The sequence below is a fragment of the Harpegnathos saltator genome, unplaced genomic scaffold (genome assembly GCF_003227715.2).
Source record: "Harpegnathos saltator strain DR-91 unplaced genomic scaffold, Hsal_v8.6 scaffold2, whole genome shotgun sequence".
Classification (NCBI taxonomy): domain Eukaryota; kingdom Metazoa; phylum Arthropoda; class Insecta; order Hymenoptera; family Formicidae; genus Harpegnathos; species Harpegnathos saltator.
The window spans coordinates 788,948-804,442 of record NW_020229983.1 but is presented as its reverse complement, the minus strand read 5'-3'; the positions used below and the strand labels follow the sequence as shown (position 1 = coordinate 804,442).

Below are 15,495 nucleotides of genomic sequence, written 5' to 3'. Positions count from 1 at the left end.
TATTACTCAACGGTCGCCTGCAATTTTGATAAATTTTCGTATAGAAAATTTTATATATCATGTGACGTTAAAACTGGCACTTTTTGTGCACCCGAATAATATATGTCCTATTGAGAAGTCAATATTGCTTTTTTTGTGCTTTAATATTTCGCAGTAGTTATACATTTTCAAGCGTGTAGTTTCAGGCGTTATCAAATGAAAGCTTGAAATCGAGCTTTATATATTTATCGCTCGTTGCTAGTATATGCCTTCTCTCTCTTTCTCTCTCTTTCTTTCTCTCCCTCCCTCTCTCTCTCTCTCTCTCTCTCTCTCTCTCTCTCTCTCTCTCTCTCTCTCTCTCCCTCCCTCTCTTTCCCTCACTACTCTCTTCCGTTATTTTCCGTATTTTCAAGGCCTTTCTCTAGCATTGACATCAATCCTCATCGCTGTTGCAAAATTAATCTGCGGTGGGTCATCTTGAAATATTCTGGTTGACCTTCCATGCTCACACTTTCGATTGGGTTTCGGTATAGGACCCGTCGTTAGTTTCTTTCTGACCGAGAGAGTGGTGATTTTCAAGTAGACACGTCTGCAATTATGAAGGTGTGCACCGTATTGTCGACAGTTCTGTCGTTGCTGGCTTTATTGTCATCTTGTGAGTAACTTACATAACATTTTTATTATGTACTCCTGCTGTTGTTTTTGACAGTACGTTCGCGTTTTATAAAATTCCATGCAAAGAATGAAAAGTAGTTTATGAAAGATCGCAATTTACTGCGGTAATTCTATTTAATTGCGTATTCAAAAACCACATCGTGATCCGACACGTTTCCGCTGCGAGCAATCGGTTGTGCCGTCGCTCAGGTAGGTGTTTCGATAATAATGTGCTGCGAAATATGTTCCAGATAATTGTATTACGTAATGTGCGATGAGGATATTCCAGTACGCCGAGTATATATCACTTACGATTATTCAAGCACCTCCTTATTTGTTTACGCCAAAAAGTGAATTTATGAAAATTTTCAAGCGCACACGGGAAATATTTTGTTACATTAATTATATATATGATTATATTAAGTAGCTATATATTTATTGAAGAACACATATTCCAAACTTCTATTTAACATTAACAAACAAATTTGGTTATGTATATTTTTGTTAAGGATTATCAGACAAATTTGTTTACGTGGGTTTTGAATGAGGCAACTGAACAAATTTGGATGCAGTAATAAAATGATATTATATTCATATATCCGACTATGGACTTTTTTTACTTCTTTAAAAGATTTTGTTTCCTGAGATATTATTGCATGGTGATTTCATCTGAGAACAGTTTGATTGATTCGATTTTATTTGAGAAGCTCGTTTAACTAGATGGGATTCGAACACATCTAGACCGTCAATTGCTTGTCTTGGTACTTTTTATATCAATAGACATTGTGCATTATTGTATATACATATACGTCGGAATGAATTTGATAATACTAAGGATAGTTTCTTAAAGAATTGAATACTTTAGATTCATACAATGTATATATATATATACATAAAATACTTGATAATAACTATTATTTTCTTAACTAACGGTATTCTTAATTTCAATTAATGACACATTTATATCTTGCTTTGAATGAATTTCACTCCAGTATTCAAATTGTTGTGCTTTTAATTAAGTTTGATATACTTACTGAAATTTAGCTAAAATCATTACTTTTTGCTTATAGACATCTAGTTTGAATATCAATACATAGACATATAATAATAATAAATATAAGACATTTAATGTTTAAATTACTTGATACGCAATAATCAAGTGTGACTGGTATTGTACCTAAACGTCCCGTTTGAATACTTGCATATTTGAGTAAAATAAAGAATCCGTATACATTTACCAAACCTTGTTTTAACCAAACAAGTCATGTTAATTTACCTCCTTAAGGCTTTCGTGCTATATTTCGGTCGAGCGACAATCGAATATTTATAAGTTGACGACTAGGAATTTTCTCAAAAGTTCACAAAGTTCATATTTCGCATAGAAGAGAATCGAAGGAATTGCGCGGATACAATACATGTATAAATCGTCTTCAAAATTTTGTTAAATTCATATCTTCTGTATGTATGTCCTCTTCTATTTATAATTATAATTGGATTAGAATACGATTAGACTACTAATCCAGCAGTCTCTTTTCTCATTTCGAACATTTCTCTAACATCTTGCAATTTACTAAATTACATTATTAAAATTTTTGTATTAGGTGAATAATATTAAAGTCCTCCTACTCGTGTACATAATTCAATGTTTTGTAAGAAAAAATTGGTAGTCTTTATATAAAAATTTATATTTTCAGCGTTCGCACAGAATAATCGTCAATCATGGTTCAACAATGGACAAGGTAGTCCTGGACAATTCGGAGCAGGAGGGAACATAGTGCATCAGATCCCGGTGCCCTTGAATGTAGAAGGTTTGAATGCGGCACCCATAACTCTAGCAATCATACCTCTGTCATCCGTATCTTCAGTGAGCAATTCTAACTGGCAATATCCTATCGGAGGATTTAACGCGGGTTATCCAAATGGCGGCGTTAACAGGATTAATCCTAACGGGATTATCTCTAACGGCGTCCATCATAACGGACCTGCCATTACCGCGGTATCTTCAAATGGGGACTATTTCAACGGACGTTATCCTAATAATGGATATCCTAATGGCCGCATTCCTAACAAAGTTTACCCAAACGTAGTCAATGGTAATACGGGGAATTTTAATGGACAAAATCCCAACTTTGTCATACCTAACATTCCCCACAATGGAGGCTATCCTAACGGAGGATATCCTAATGGGGCCAGTGGTAATAGGGGGAATTTTAACGGACAAATTCCCAACATTTTCTCTCCTAATGTATTCACCCAGAATGGAGGCAATCCTAATGGAGCCAATGGTAATGGTGGGAACCTTAACGGACAAACTTTCAATATTATCTCTCCTAATGTGGTCTCGCACAATGGAAGTGATCCTAACGGAAACTACCCTGATGGAGCTAGTGATAATGGAGGGCATTCTAACGGACAAAATCCCAACATTTTCTCTCCTAATGTAGTCACCCAGAATGGAGGCAATCCTAATGGGGCCAATGGTAATGGTGGGAATCTTAACGGACAAAATTTCAATATTATTTCTCCTAACGTCCTCTCGCACAATGGAAGTGATCCTAATGAAAACTACCCTGATGGAGCTAGTGATAACAGAGGGCATCCTAACGGACAAAATCCCAACATTTTCTCTCCTAATGTAGTCACCCAGAATGGAGGCAATCCTAATGGGGCCAATGGTAATGGTGGGAATCTTAACGGACAAAATTTCAATATTATTTCTCCTAACGTGCTCTCGCACAATGGAAGTGATCCTAACGGAAACTACCCTGATGGAGCTAGTGATAATAGAGGGCACCCTAACGGACAAAATCCTATCATTGCCACTCCTAATGTGGTTTTCTACAATGTAGGTAATCCTAACGAAAGCTATTCTAACGGGGTGAATGGTAATAGTGCAAACATTCATGGACAACTTTCTAACGGAAGCAGCCTTAATAATAAGGTACCAGAAGAAAACACAAAACTGGACCATGCACAATGTAGGTACGTACGATTAGTTTGCGCTACACACAATGCATTATTAATTTTTATTTGATAACGAATAACCGGTAAAACTATCTTATTAGTTGCCATCTTACCAGATGGAAAAAGGATTAAATATATCCAAAGAGAACGTTTAATTATCACGTTTGAATAGGGAAGATGAATTCCGCTGCAGAAACAACGTATGTATACCATCTAGTGCCAAATGCAATAATAAAATCGATTGTCGCGATGCAAGCGATGAGGCATATTGTATTACGTAAGTCAAATATTTCCTTGCCACACTTTCCTATACAATTTATTTACATTTATATCCGTTAGTTAATTTCCATATAAAATCGCTAATGAACATTCATTGCTGTGAGATTTTGTATTCTTTAGGATAGATCTTTATATTTTTCTTTCTTACTGATTATTTTACTAGACTGATTATTTTGATGCAAATTCGTGGGAATTTAGGAGCAGAAATCAAGAAAACGGTTGTGTATTACCTGAACAGCCAACAGGCGGAAGTTACAAGTTGGGAGGATGCGAAGAGCAATGCCATAAACATCCTGGCGATACCGTCCCGCAGCACAGTATTCTTACTTATACTTGTAATAACAATTACATGTTGAGTGGTAGCGATACTACCATTTGTCTCAACAATACGTGGTTACACCACCAGGTCTCATGTTTCAGTAAGTCTCTTCTAATAATAAATATAAATCTCCGGAACAATTGGCTATATAATGTCTCTCGATACGAGTTGATTAATAAAAATATATTATTGCATAATTATATTATTACAAAATTAATGTTTTTTATATCGAATGATAAAATGTATCGTTTAGTTTCTACGACGTTAATTTCTGCAGAGATCTGCCCAGAGCTGAAGAGCACGACCGTCGACATTTCCTGCAGTTATCAAGGGGAAAAGATGTCTTGTAGCGATCCTATACTGCCTAGGGCACGAGCCACATTGACCTGTAAACAATTTCATAAATATCCCACAGTCAACAAACCGAATTACAAAACAATGGAATGTCTCGAGAGTGGTCTGTGGAATCGCGTCATGTTTCGCTGTGAACCAGGTGAAAGTGACTTGTTCATTTTTCATGCATTAGATATGAAGCGTGAACAGAAATGGTTCGACAAATTGAGCGAGTTTCGCTAATTCCTTTCCAGCATACGAAAGTGTTACTCTTAACTAAAAATTTTTGTGCTCATTAAGATTTCCAAGTACATTCAACGGCCATGTTAGATCATGACGCCAGAGGCAAGAAAAATGGCACGTTGAAAATTTTTTCCTGCTACTTCCGAAATATGATATTTTTATATGAGATATTTATATAAATATTTATATGAAAGAATATTTTAAATCACGTGAATCTATAAAATGCTCTGAAAATTATCTTATCTTCTTTATAGTTTCTATACAAGTACAAATGACTACAATATATATATATGCCTTAGTTATAAGAATGCATAAATATTTGCGTGATAAAACTTCATATCACACTGATTTTAGCGCAGTCGACTGACTTTCAAAGCATTTTATAAGTATATTTTAGCAATCTGAAGCATTATTCCTTCATATAAATATATTTTTATTTGAAACGGAGCGCGAGAATTTATAAGTTTGTCATTTTCTCGTTTGTTATGTCTCAGTTAAAATAACACCAAGAGCCTTAATAATTGTTTGAGTTTTCCTTGTTTCATAGTTGTTGTTGAACGTATTTGTTGTTGGCGAATAGTCGGTATCGTATACGCGATTATGTTTTTGAGACATTTCCGTCTAGCTATTCATTTGTGATGGCTCATATAATTGTTATCGCGGTTTTCGGTAACGGAAATACTAACAACATTATTGTGCACAAGTAGAATGTGGCAAAACCATCTCGCAAGGCCAACAACTAATTGTAAACGGCGTTAAGGCCAAAGTGGGCTTGTTTCCCTGGCACGTTGGTATCTACAAAAAAAATCGCCCCAATACATATGAGCATATATGCGGTGGCAATTTAATAAGCAACAACCTCGTCGTCTCAGGTGATTCATCGAAGAGCGAAATCTATTTTGCTTTCATCGCTTGTTTGTACAATCTTTCGTTTTCTTTCTCCATACGTAGCTGCTCATTGTTTTTACGACGAAGTTGAAAATAAACCTTACAACGCATCGAATTATGCTGTGGGTGCCGGCAAATACTTTCGTTCTTGGGATACCGAGGAGCAATATAGTCAGAAGTCGTTGGTGGAATACGTAAAATTGCGCTTCGAGTACTTGGGGACGATAGGTCACCTTATGGAGGATATAGCTCTGGTGAAACTGCAAACGCCCTTAGATCTGAACATGCACGTCAGGCCCATCTGTGTGGATTGGCAAAATATGTACGACAAAGAGCATCTGCAAGTGGGGCAATCAGGCAAGGTAGTTAAACAAGTATAAATCGCATATAAATCACAAGAAAGTCTATTGGTTGAGTATTTTCACGTAGTTCAATTAAAGTGAGGATAATCTACGTTTTATAATCTAGCGTGAGTGCAGCACAATCAACGGGAAAGTAACCGTAGAATATATCATAATGACGTGTTTATGAATATAACTTTGGTCATATACATGTCGATGTGTGCTGTTGTATCAATGTTACCTAATCGTGTAGCATGTTTGAATTGTAAGTTTATAAGTTCGCGTTCACAAATCTAAAGTTGGTAAAGTTGTACTCAAACATATAAATTATCTAATTTTTGGGAAACAACAAACGTCTCGTTGCGTGTTTCATGATAAAAGAATAAAAATTAAGTTTAAAAAAATATCAAACGCGATCATGAGTTTATGACCGTAATTTGAGTCGGTTCGAGCGGAAACAACAATGGCGAACTTTGCACGTCTTCATGCAGTTTAATCAAGGGGTAAATAATTTGCAATCACAAGCATAAATATATTTGGAAAGTTATTCAAAAGTTTAAAGTTAAAAGTATCAAGATGACACGATTCTCAATATAACTTTGTATGGGTATGTTGTCGTCGCGAGTCGTTGCGTCACTGTTACTTGATCGTGTGTCTCCGCGTGAATTACAGGGGTAATTTGTCTTTAGTTTATATAAATTTATAACTAAACAGACGGGTCATCTAGATTTTTATATGATAAATATCCCGTCGTCAAAGATAGGCCTTCAAAGATAGGAGAATCGGAATCAAATGTAAAGAGAGAATAAAACAATGGTGGGTTCGCTTGGTGATTTCAGCTGGCCGGCTGGGGTAAAGATATCACCGGCAAGCCCACAGAGGAATTATACGAAGTTACTATGCCGTACGTAGCGCGTCAGAAATGTCGGGACGACGTACCTCTAGAATTCCGCGGATATATCACGCGGGATAAGTTCTGCACCGTCCCTATGAATGGTAAGTGTTTATGCACAACTAATTACGCGAGATTAATTTGTGTTTATTATCGCGTGAACTTTCATGAAATTGACGCGAGATCATTGCATGTGATCGAGGATTTTTTCATTTGTAATAGATAATGACGTAATTAGGTAACAAGTTAATATACGTTTATATGCTACAGTAGATAACACATTATGTCAATATTGGTAGAGTTAAAATAACAGAAGAAAATTCACAATGTATTTTCATTGTCAATGTCTTTAGTTCATATAAATGCGTTGAAAGTTCTTCAGGGTTTCAAAACTTCTTCAACGCACGGTTCTTCGCATGGTTCTCAGGTTCAAGCGCCTGCGAGGGAGACAGCGGTGGTGGCCTATGTTTTGAGAAAGATGGTATTTGGTATCTTCGTGGTATCGTCAGCGCATCTTCTCAGAAGGATAATCGTTGCGATCACACTCCTTACGTTACATTTACCCGGATCAGTGCCTATCTTAAATGGATTCGTAATATTTACGTTCAAATGTAAACATTTACAGGGAAGTGGTTATCTACCTACGAAATATGTTGTCTACATCATCGTCCTGGCAATGACACGAGACGAATGGACGTGACGTATGAACAAAGTGATAAGAGCGACAAAATCCTAAATATTGACGATTATTCTGAATTTTGTAATTTGTATTTCGCATTTTGCAAAATATTCCGGCAATTTCGGTGAACATTGAACGGATAAACACAAAAATGGAAAATCGAAGATCCGCGACTTAAGTTGCTTTTATATTACAAATTCAATAAATTGTTCAATTGAATTATATTCTGCCTATTTTTAACCACTTGATCATTGCTCAACAGTTGCTCGTGATTTTTATAGATTTCCGTACACAAAAAACTTTGTACAAAGTGACTATTAAAGATTGTATGGATGTAAATGCTAAATTATTGCAACAAATTATTGCAATACTTTGCAACAAATAGGTCGAACCAAATAAGTCAAACGCTATTTTGTACAGGAAAGTTGTCAAATTTACTACCATACATATGGAGAGAACATATCTTAATAATATAAATACACATTATAAAAGAAGAGACAAAAATATTTTCAAAATGTTGTCCGTCGGAATTTGTGTAGAACTGCAACTATTTTTGAAAACTTTGAAATACGTAGTCTAACATGGTTATAGAAGTTTACGAGTGTATTTTCGAGTGTTTTCTTTCAATTCATCGACATTTTTTGATAGTTCAACGTAACATTTGTCTTTGAGGTCATTTCAGAGGAAAAAATCACACGAGTTTAAATCGGGTGAGTAAGAAGCCTATTCCATATCTACATGAGCAAATTTTGGATATTCTAATCTATTATCCTGTTGCCATAGGCTTTATGTATTAATTCAAACATTGCGAATACGATGTGGGGTCGCACCATCTTGCATAAAATGGAATTCTTGCACAAATGGAATTTTTTTACTTTACTCTGATCCTCGTTTTTCTGCGTAAAATAATATAATCTCTAATAACTTTTTATAACTTTCACAGGTAATAATCCCAGCAAAAAATTGCAGGTAAACTCCCTTCACAGAAATCGCAACCCACACTTTTTCGGGGCGAAGAGAAACAGCAATCGATACACATTCGAATTTTCTTTTCCCTAAAACCGATAATTTTGCTTGTTGACGTAACCGTTCAATCAATAATGAGCCTCATCTTCCTCTCTTTTTTTACGAGTATGACTATTATCATCCCGTTATTTACGTATCATTAAGTTCTTTCTCTAGCGTTGACATCAATCCTCGTCTCTGTTGCGAAATAAACTGCGGTGGTTCATCTTGAGATATTCTGGTTGACCTTTCATGCTGAAGCTTAAGGCTTCGATTGGGCTTCAGTAGAGGACCCGTGGTTAGTTTCTCTCTGATCGAGAGAGTGGTTAAGTAGACGCGTCTGCAATTATGAAGGCGTGCGCCGTATTGTCGACAGTTCTGTCGTTGCTGGCTTTATTGCCATCATGTGAGTAACATATATAACATTTTTTATTATATGCTCCTGCTGTTGTTTTTGATAATACATTTGCATTTTATAAAATTCCATGCAAAGAATGAAAAGTAGTTTATGAAAGATCGCGATTTACTGCGGTAATTCTATTTAATTGCGTATTTAAAAACCACATTGTGATCCGACACGTTTCCACCACGAGCAATCGGTTATGCCGTCGCTGAGGTAGGTATTTTGATAATAATATGCTGCGAAATATGTTCCAGATAATTGTATTACGTAATGTGTGATGAGGATATTCCAGTACGCCGAGTATATATCACTTACGATTATTCAAGCATTTTCTTATTTGTTTGTGCTAAAAAGTGAATTTATGAAAATTTCCAAGCGCACACGGAAACATTTTTTTATATAATTATAAATATGGCTATATTAAGGGGATCTTATAGTTCAGAACTTTCAGTAAATAAAAAAAAGTTTCTTAAATAAAGTTATTTTTATAGTACAATATTTTAAAAATATGTTGGTGTAGCGATTTTTTGAAACTATTAATGAAAGTATTAACGAAGTTATAAGCAATTTAACGTCCGACTGTTCGACGTCATCCGACCGTTCAACACTGTCAGGTACAGGTCGTAGCAAGTAGGAACTTTTTGTTGTCGAGGGAGCGGAGCAAATAAACAAATAAATAAAAAAACAGGATTTTCTACACATATAGAGGCCTTTATATGTGTGTAGCAAGATTGTAATCTCTAATGGTCGTTCGAACTCAGTTTTTTTTCGAATTTTGTGCATATTTGGCTGTAGGAGTGTTTAACGAGGGTTACATTACCACTCTAAAAATTATGGGGACGATGGGAATAATTATTGGCTAGCAATGTAAGTTATTTGTTGATTACACGGTGGTTCACGTATGCGAAAATCAAAAGTGCTGATACTACAAAGAAAGTTCATATGGCTAGTCAAAACAATGTACAGAAATTACATAATTTTTACGAAGAATCAGAAGGATTATTTTATGGACCAGGAAAAGTAGTTTAGCCAGAAATATGCTGTAAACATGAAAAAATAGTAATCGAAACTTCAAATATGTTTTTCTCGAAACCATGTTTTACAAGATGGTTAACATCAGAATTCAAAAATTTAATCGAATCGGCCTCAGTTTTTGGATAATTCAATATAACAGTTATATCTTTAGAGTGAACCTATGAAACCAATAAAAAGTTAATAATAAACTATTTTTTTAGTGGAAAACGTGTCAAAATATCGACGAAAAATCGAACTCCTTTCCAACCAAGTTTTTTTTAAGGAAATCATATATTTTTTATCCGGATTGAGGTTTACGCTAAAGAGGCATTCATATTTAAAAAAAAATGCTTTATATTTGTGCTTCAGATAATTCAAACCAGCACTAGGATGTCAACGGCAAACCGTGACAACACGCGATGCCTCGTGCGAAACGGCGCATAACTCAGCCAAATCTAAATGAAATGTTTCGTAAAAATTTATATTTCTTCATTAAATATGTATAAAACTCCCCCTAATATTTCAATTTAGTCAGAGTTATAGTTTCCCAGAAAGAAATTCCTAAATTTACCTTCTTTTTTTAACGCTCTGGACTATAAGATTCCCTTCAATAGCTATATTTGTTGAAGAACGAATATTACAAAATTCTATTAAGATTATCAAACAAATGTGGTTACATACATTTTTATTAAGGATTATCAGACAAATTTGGTAACGCAAGTCTTAAATAAGACAACTGACCGAATTTGCAGTAATAAAATTGTATTATATTCATATTTCCGATTATGGACTTTTTTACTTCTTTAAAAGAACTTGTTTGCTGGGATATTATTGCATAGTAATTTTAAACTGAAAACAGTCATTTGATTGATTCGATTGTATTTGAGAAGCTCGTTTAATTAGGGTTTCGTGGGATTCGGACACGGGACATTTAAATCGTCGGCTGCTTATCTTAGGTGCTATTCTTTATCTCAATAGACCTTGTGTATTGCCTATATTTGCTATATTTATATATGTACATATATCATATATGTCTATATATATATATATATATATAGGAGAAGGTTTGATAATGCTTGTAAAGTCAATTACTTAAAGAATCAGAGATTCACAGATATAAAATTGATAATAACTATCATTTTCTTATTTAACCGTATTTTTAATTTCACCTAAATACACTTAATTTGAACAAAGACACATTTGTATCTTATTTCAAGTGAAATTTGTCTCCAACAGTCAAATTGTTATGTTTTTAGTTAATTTTTATCTACTTACTGAAATTTAGCTAAATCATTAAATTATTTTTTGTTTATAAATTTCTAATTTTAAGATCAATATATAGACATGTAATAATAATCAGTTAATGTTTAAATTACTTCATACGTAATAGTCAAACTATGGCCGGTGTTTCATCTGTTCTGGCTGAATGTCTGCACATTTTATTAAAATAAAAAAAATCTGTATACATTACCAAAACTTGTTTTAATCAAACTTGTTTTAACCAAACATATCATGTTAATATAACTCCTCAAGGCCTTTTCTTGTGTTTGGTTGGACGACGATTGAATATTTATAAGTTGACGATTAGGAATTTTCTCAAAAATTCAAGAAGTTTATATTGAGGAGAATCAAAATAATCGTATACAATATATACATGAATCAGTCTTCAAAATTTCGTTAAATTCATTAAATTCTGTCTTCTGCGCGCATATCCTTTTCTATCTATAATTATGATTGGGCTGGATATGATCCTACTAATGTAGTTCCCTCTTTCTTATTTCGAACGTTCCTCTAAGATTTTACTATTTACTAAAATTAAAATTTTCGCGTTAGATGAATAGTATTAAAATCCTGCTATTCGTGCATATAATTCAGCATCTTGTAAGAATAAGTTGCTAATCTTTTCGCAAAAATTTATATTTTCAGCGCCTGCACAGGATAATGGTAAATTATGGTTCGATATTTTCAAGGCAATACCGATCAATTCAGGGCAAGCGGGAATGTAGGGCATCATATTACGGTGCTCTTAAATCCAGGAGGCTTGAATGTGGCACCCGTGACTTTAGCAATCATACGTGTGTCACCCGTGAATGTTCTCTGGGCAACTTTTACTGACACCATCCTAACAAAGGATTTAACGCGAATTATTCAAACGGCAGTCCTAATACAATCCTTAACAAGGTCCATCCTAACGGACTTATCTCTAACGGCGTACGTCATAACAAATTAATTATTACCGCGAGAGTAGAGGGTATTTTTTAATGAGAACTATTTTAACGGGCGCTATCCTAACATTCTTAAGTTTCCTAACGAAGACTACCCTAATGGAGGCTAACGTAACGGCAATAGCAGTAAGAGGAATTTTAATGGACAAAATCCCAACACTGTCATCCCTAACGTAGTTCCCCATAATGGAGGTTATTCTAACGAAGTATGTTCTAACGAGGCTAATGATAATAAGGAGAACTTTAACGGACAAAACTCGAACATTGTCACTCCTAACCTAGTCTCCTATGGGATGGGAGCGATTCTAATAGAGGCTATCCTGATGTGGCGAATGGTAATAGCGGACATACTAACAGATAAAATTCCAACATCCTCTGCTCTAACATGGTTCGCCAGAATTGAGTCATATAATGGGATATTCATTTGAGAGAATATTTCAAATCATTCGAATATCTATAAAATGCTCCGAAAGCCTTAATTTAGGGCTCGCTTTATCCTAAAAAAATACTAGCCTTAATGTTTGCTTGAATTTTCCTCGCTTCATAATTATTGTTGAACAAGTTTGCTGTTGCTGACGAATAATCGGTATTGTATACGCGATTATGTTTTTGAGACATTTCCGTCTTGCTATTCATTTGTGATGGCTCGCTTTCGTAATTGTGACGGTCATCGGTCACAGAAATACTAATAATGTCGTTGGGCACAAGTAGAATGCGGCAAAACCACGCAAGATGAAAAATTGATTGTAAATGGCAACGAGACCAAAGTGGACTTATTTCCATGGTACGTTGGTATCTACCAAAAGAATGATGACGCCAAGACATACAAGCATATATGCAGCGGCACTCTAATAAGCAATAACTTCGTCGTCTCAGGTGAATCATTGAACAGACAAATCTATTTTCTTCTCATCGCTTGTTTGTACAATCTCTCGTTTTTTTTCTTCATCCGCAGCTGCACATTGTTTCTACGACGAGACTGAAAATAAACCTTACAACGCGTCGAATTACGCTGTGGGTGCCGGTAAACACTATCGTTCTTGGGATGCCCAGGAGCAGTACAGTCAGAAGTCGTTAGTGGAGTATATAAAATTGCGCCGCAGGTACTTTGGGATAAGAGGTAATCTTGCCGAGGATATAGCTCTGGTGAAGCTGCAGATGCCCTTAGATTTGAACATGCTGGTCAGACCCATTTGCATGGATTGGCAAAACATGTACGATAAAGAGCAGCTACGAGAGGGGCAATTAGGCAAGGTAATGTGAGCGAGAAAGTCATATGATTAGATATCTTCACGCGGTTTGATCAAAATGAGGACGTTTTGTAATCCAGCACGAGTATGACGTATATAAAGTTAATAGTTATTGAATATATTATAATAACGCGTTTCTAAATGCAACTTTGGTCTTGTGCATGTTAACACGTGTCGTTACATTGTATCAATGTTACCTAATCATGCAGCATGTCATCATCGTAGAGTTATATGCCCATGTGCGCATATCATAACAGCAAATTTATATTTAAACGTATGGATTATGTAATTTTTTTTATGTATTTAATGATAAGAGGATGATAATTAAATTTAAAGCGTGATCAAACGCGATCGTCGGTTTATGGCCATAATTTGAGTCGGCCCGAGTGAAAACATCAATGGTGAATTCTGGACGTCTTCATACAACTTAATTAAAGGAAGCACATCGTGCTCTAAAAAAATGAATACAGAGCATTCGAAAAGTTATTCTTTGTCGAAAGCATTAAGATAACACGTTTCTGCATGTAATTTTGTTTATTTGTGTGCATCGTCGCGAGTCGTTGCATTCTATTACTGTTCATTGTATGTCCGTGCGCAAAGGACAGGGAAAAATTTACAATCAAATAGACAGGTTATCTAATTTTTATTCGCAAATATCCTGGCATATATTCAAAGACGGAAGGTCGGAATTAAATGCAAAGTGAGTATAAAACAATAGTGAGTTTGTTTGGTGATTTCAGTTGGTTGGCTGGGATAAAGATATTACTGACAAGCTCACAGAGAACTTATACAAAGTTACTATGCCATACGTGCCGTATCGGAAGTGTCGGAACGACGTACCTCTAGAATTCCGCGGATTAATCACATTCGATAAATTCTGTGCCGGCCCTATGAATGGTAAGTGTCTATACGCAACTACTTATTTGAGATTGATTTGTGTTTACTATATCGCGGAAACTTTCATGAAATTGATGCGAGATCATTATATGTGATTCATTTATAATGGATAATGACGCAATTAGGTAACAAGTTAATGAGTGTTTATATGCTATAGTAGATAACACATGATATCAATATTGGAAGAGTTAAGATAACAGAAGAAAATTCTCGCGTATTTTCGTTATTAGTGTTCTTAATCCATATAAACGCTGAAAGTTCTTCAAGGTTCCGAAATTTCTTTAACGTACGGTTTTTTGCATGATTCTCAGGTTCAAGCACCTGCGATGGATATAACGTTAGCGGCAGCGGTCTATATTTTGAGAAGGATGGTACTTGGTATCTTCGTGGTGTCGCCAGCGTATCCCTCCAGAAGAAGGACCATTGCGATTACACCTCTTATATTGCATTTACCCGAATAAATCGCTACCTTAAGTGGATTAATTATTTTTATGTCAAGATGTAAACATCTATTACGTCATACGATATACGAAATATGTGGTCTATGTTATCGAATCGGCAATGACGCGAGACGAATGGACATGATGGATGGACAAAGTAGTAAAAGCGACAAAACCCTAAATATTGGCGATTATCCTGAATTTTGTAATTTGTATTCCGTATTTCTGCAAAATACTCCGGTAACATCGGTGAATATTGATCGCACAAACAGAAATGGAAAATCGAAGATCCGCGATTTAAGTCGCTTTTGTATTACAAATTCAATAAATCGTTAAACTGAATTATATTCTTTCTGTTTTTAACCACTTGGTCATTACTCACCATTGGCCTGCAATTTTGATAAATTCTCGTATAGAAAATTTTATATATCATGTGACATCAAAGCTGGCACATTTTTATATTTTATATATCATGTGACATCTGGCACTTTTTTTTGCACCAAGATATTTCTCCTGTTGAGAAATCAATATTACTTTCTTCTGCGCTTTAATATTTCGTAGTAGTTATACATTTTCAAAATCCAGCGTTATCAAACAAAAATATGAAATCAAGCATTTATTGCTCGATGCTAGTATGTGCCCTCCCACCCGCCTCTCTCTCTCTCTCTCACTCACTCACTTTTTGTTTTC

At 35.2% G+C, this 15,495-nt stretch overlaps 2 protein-coding genes across 2 annotated transcripts; both read left to right on the top strand.

Annotated features, from left to right (window-relative positions):
- Positions 1-370: 370 nt before the first annotated feature.
- LOC105190944 (serine protease nudel) lies at positions 371-7,775 on the top strand. Its single transcript, XM_011153985.3, has 9 exons — positions 371-634; positions 2,328-3,615; positions 3,770-3,874; positions 4,075-4,295; positions 4,473-4,688; positions 5,479-5,643; positions 5,723-6,021; positions 6,840-6,996; positions 7,320-7,775. The coding sequence occupies exons 1-9, from the start codon at positions 577-579 to the stop codon at positions 7,505-7,507; spliced, it is 2,697 nt and encodes an 898-aa protein (XP_011152287.2). The 5' UTR covers positions 371-576; the 3' UTR covers positions 7,508-7,775.
- Positions 7,776-8,828: 1,053 nt separating this feature from the next.
- Positions 8,829-14,957, top strand: LOC105190952 (limulus clotting factor C-like). The gene is made up of 6 exons (XM_025297966.1): positions 8,829-8,982; positions 11,920-11,937; positions 12,930-13,094; positions 13,174-13,472; positions 14,209-14,365; positions 14,677-14,957. The coding sequence occupies exons 1-6, from the start codon at positions 8,925-8,927 to the stop codon at positions 14,868-14,870; spliced, it is 891 nt and encodes a 296-aa protein (XP_025153751.1). The 5' UTR covers positions 8,829-8,924; the 3' UTR covers positions 14,871-14,957.
- Positions 14,958-15,495: the final 538 nt, after the last annotated feature.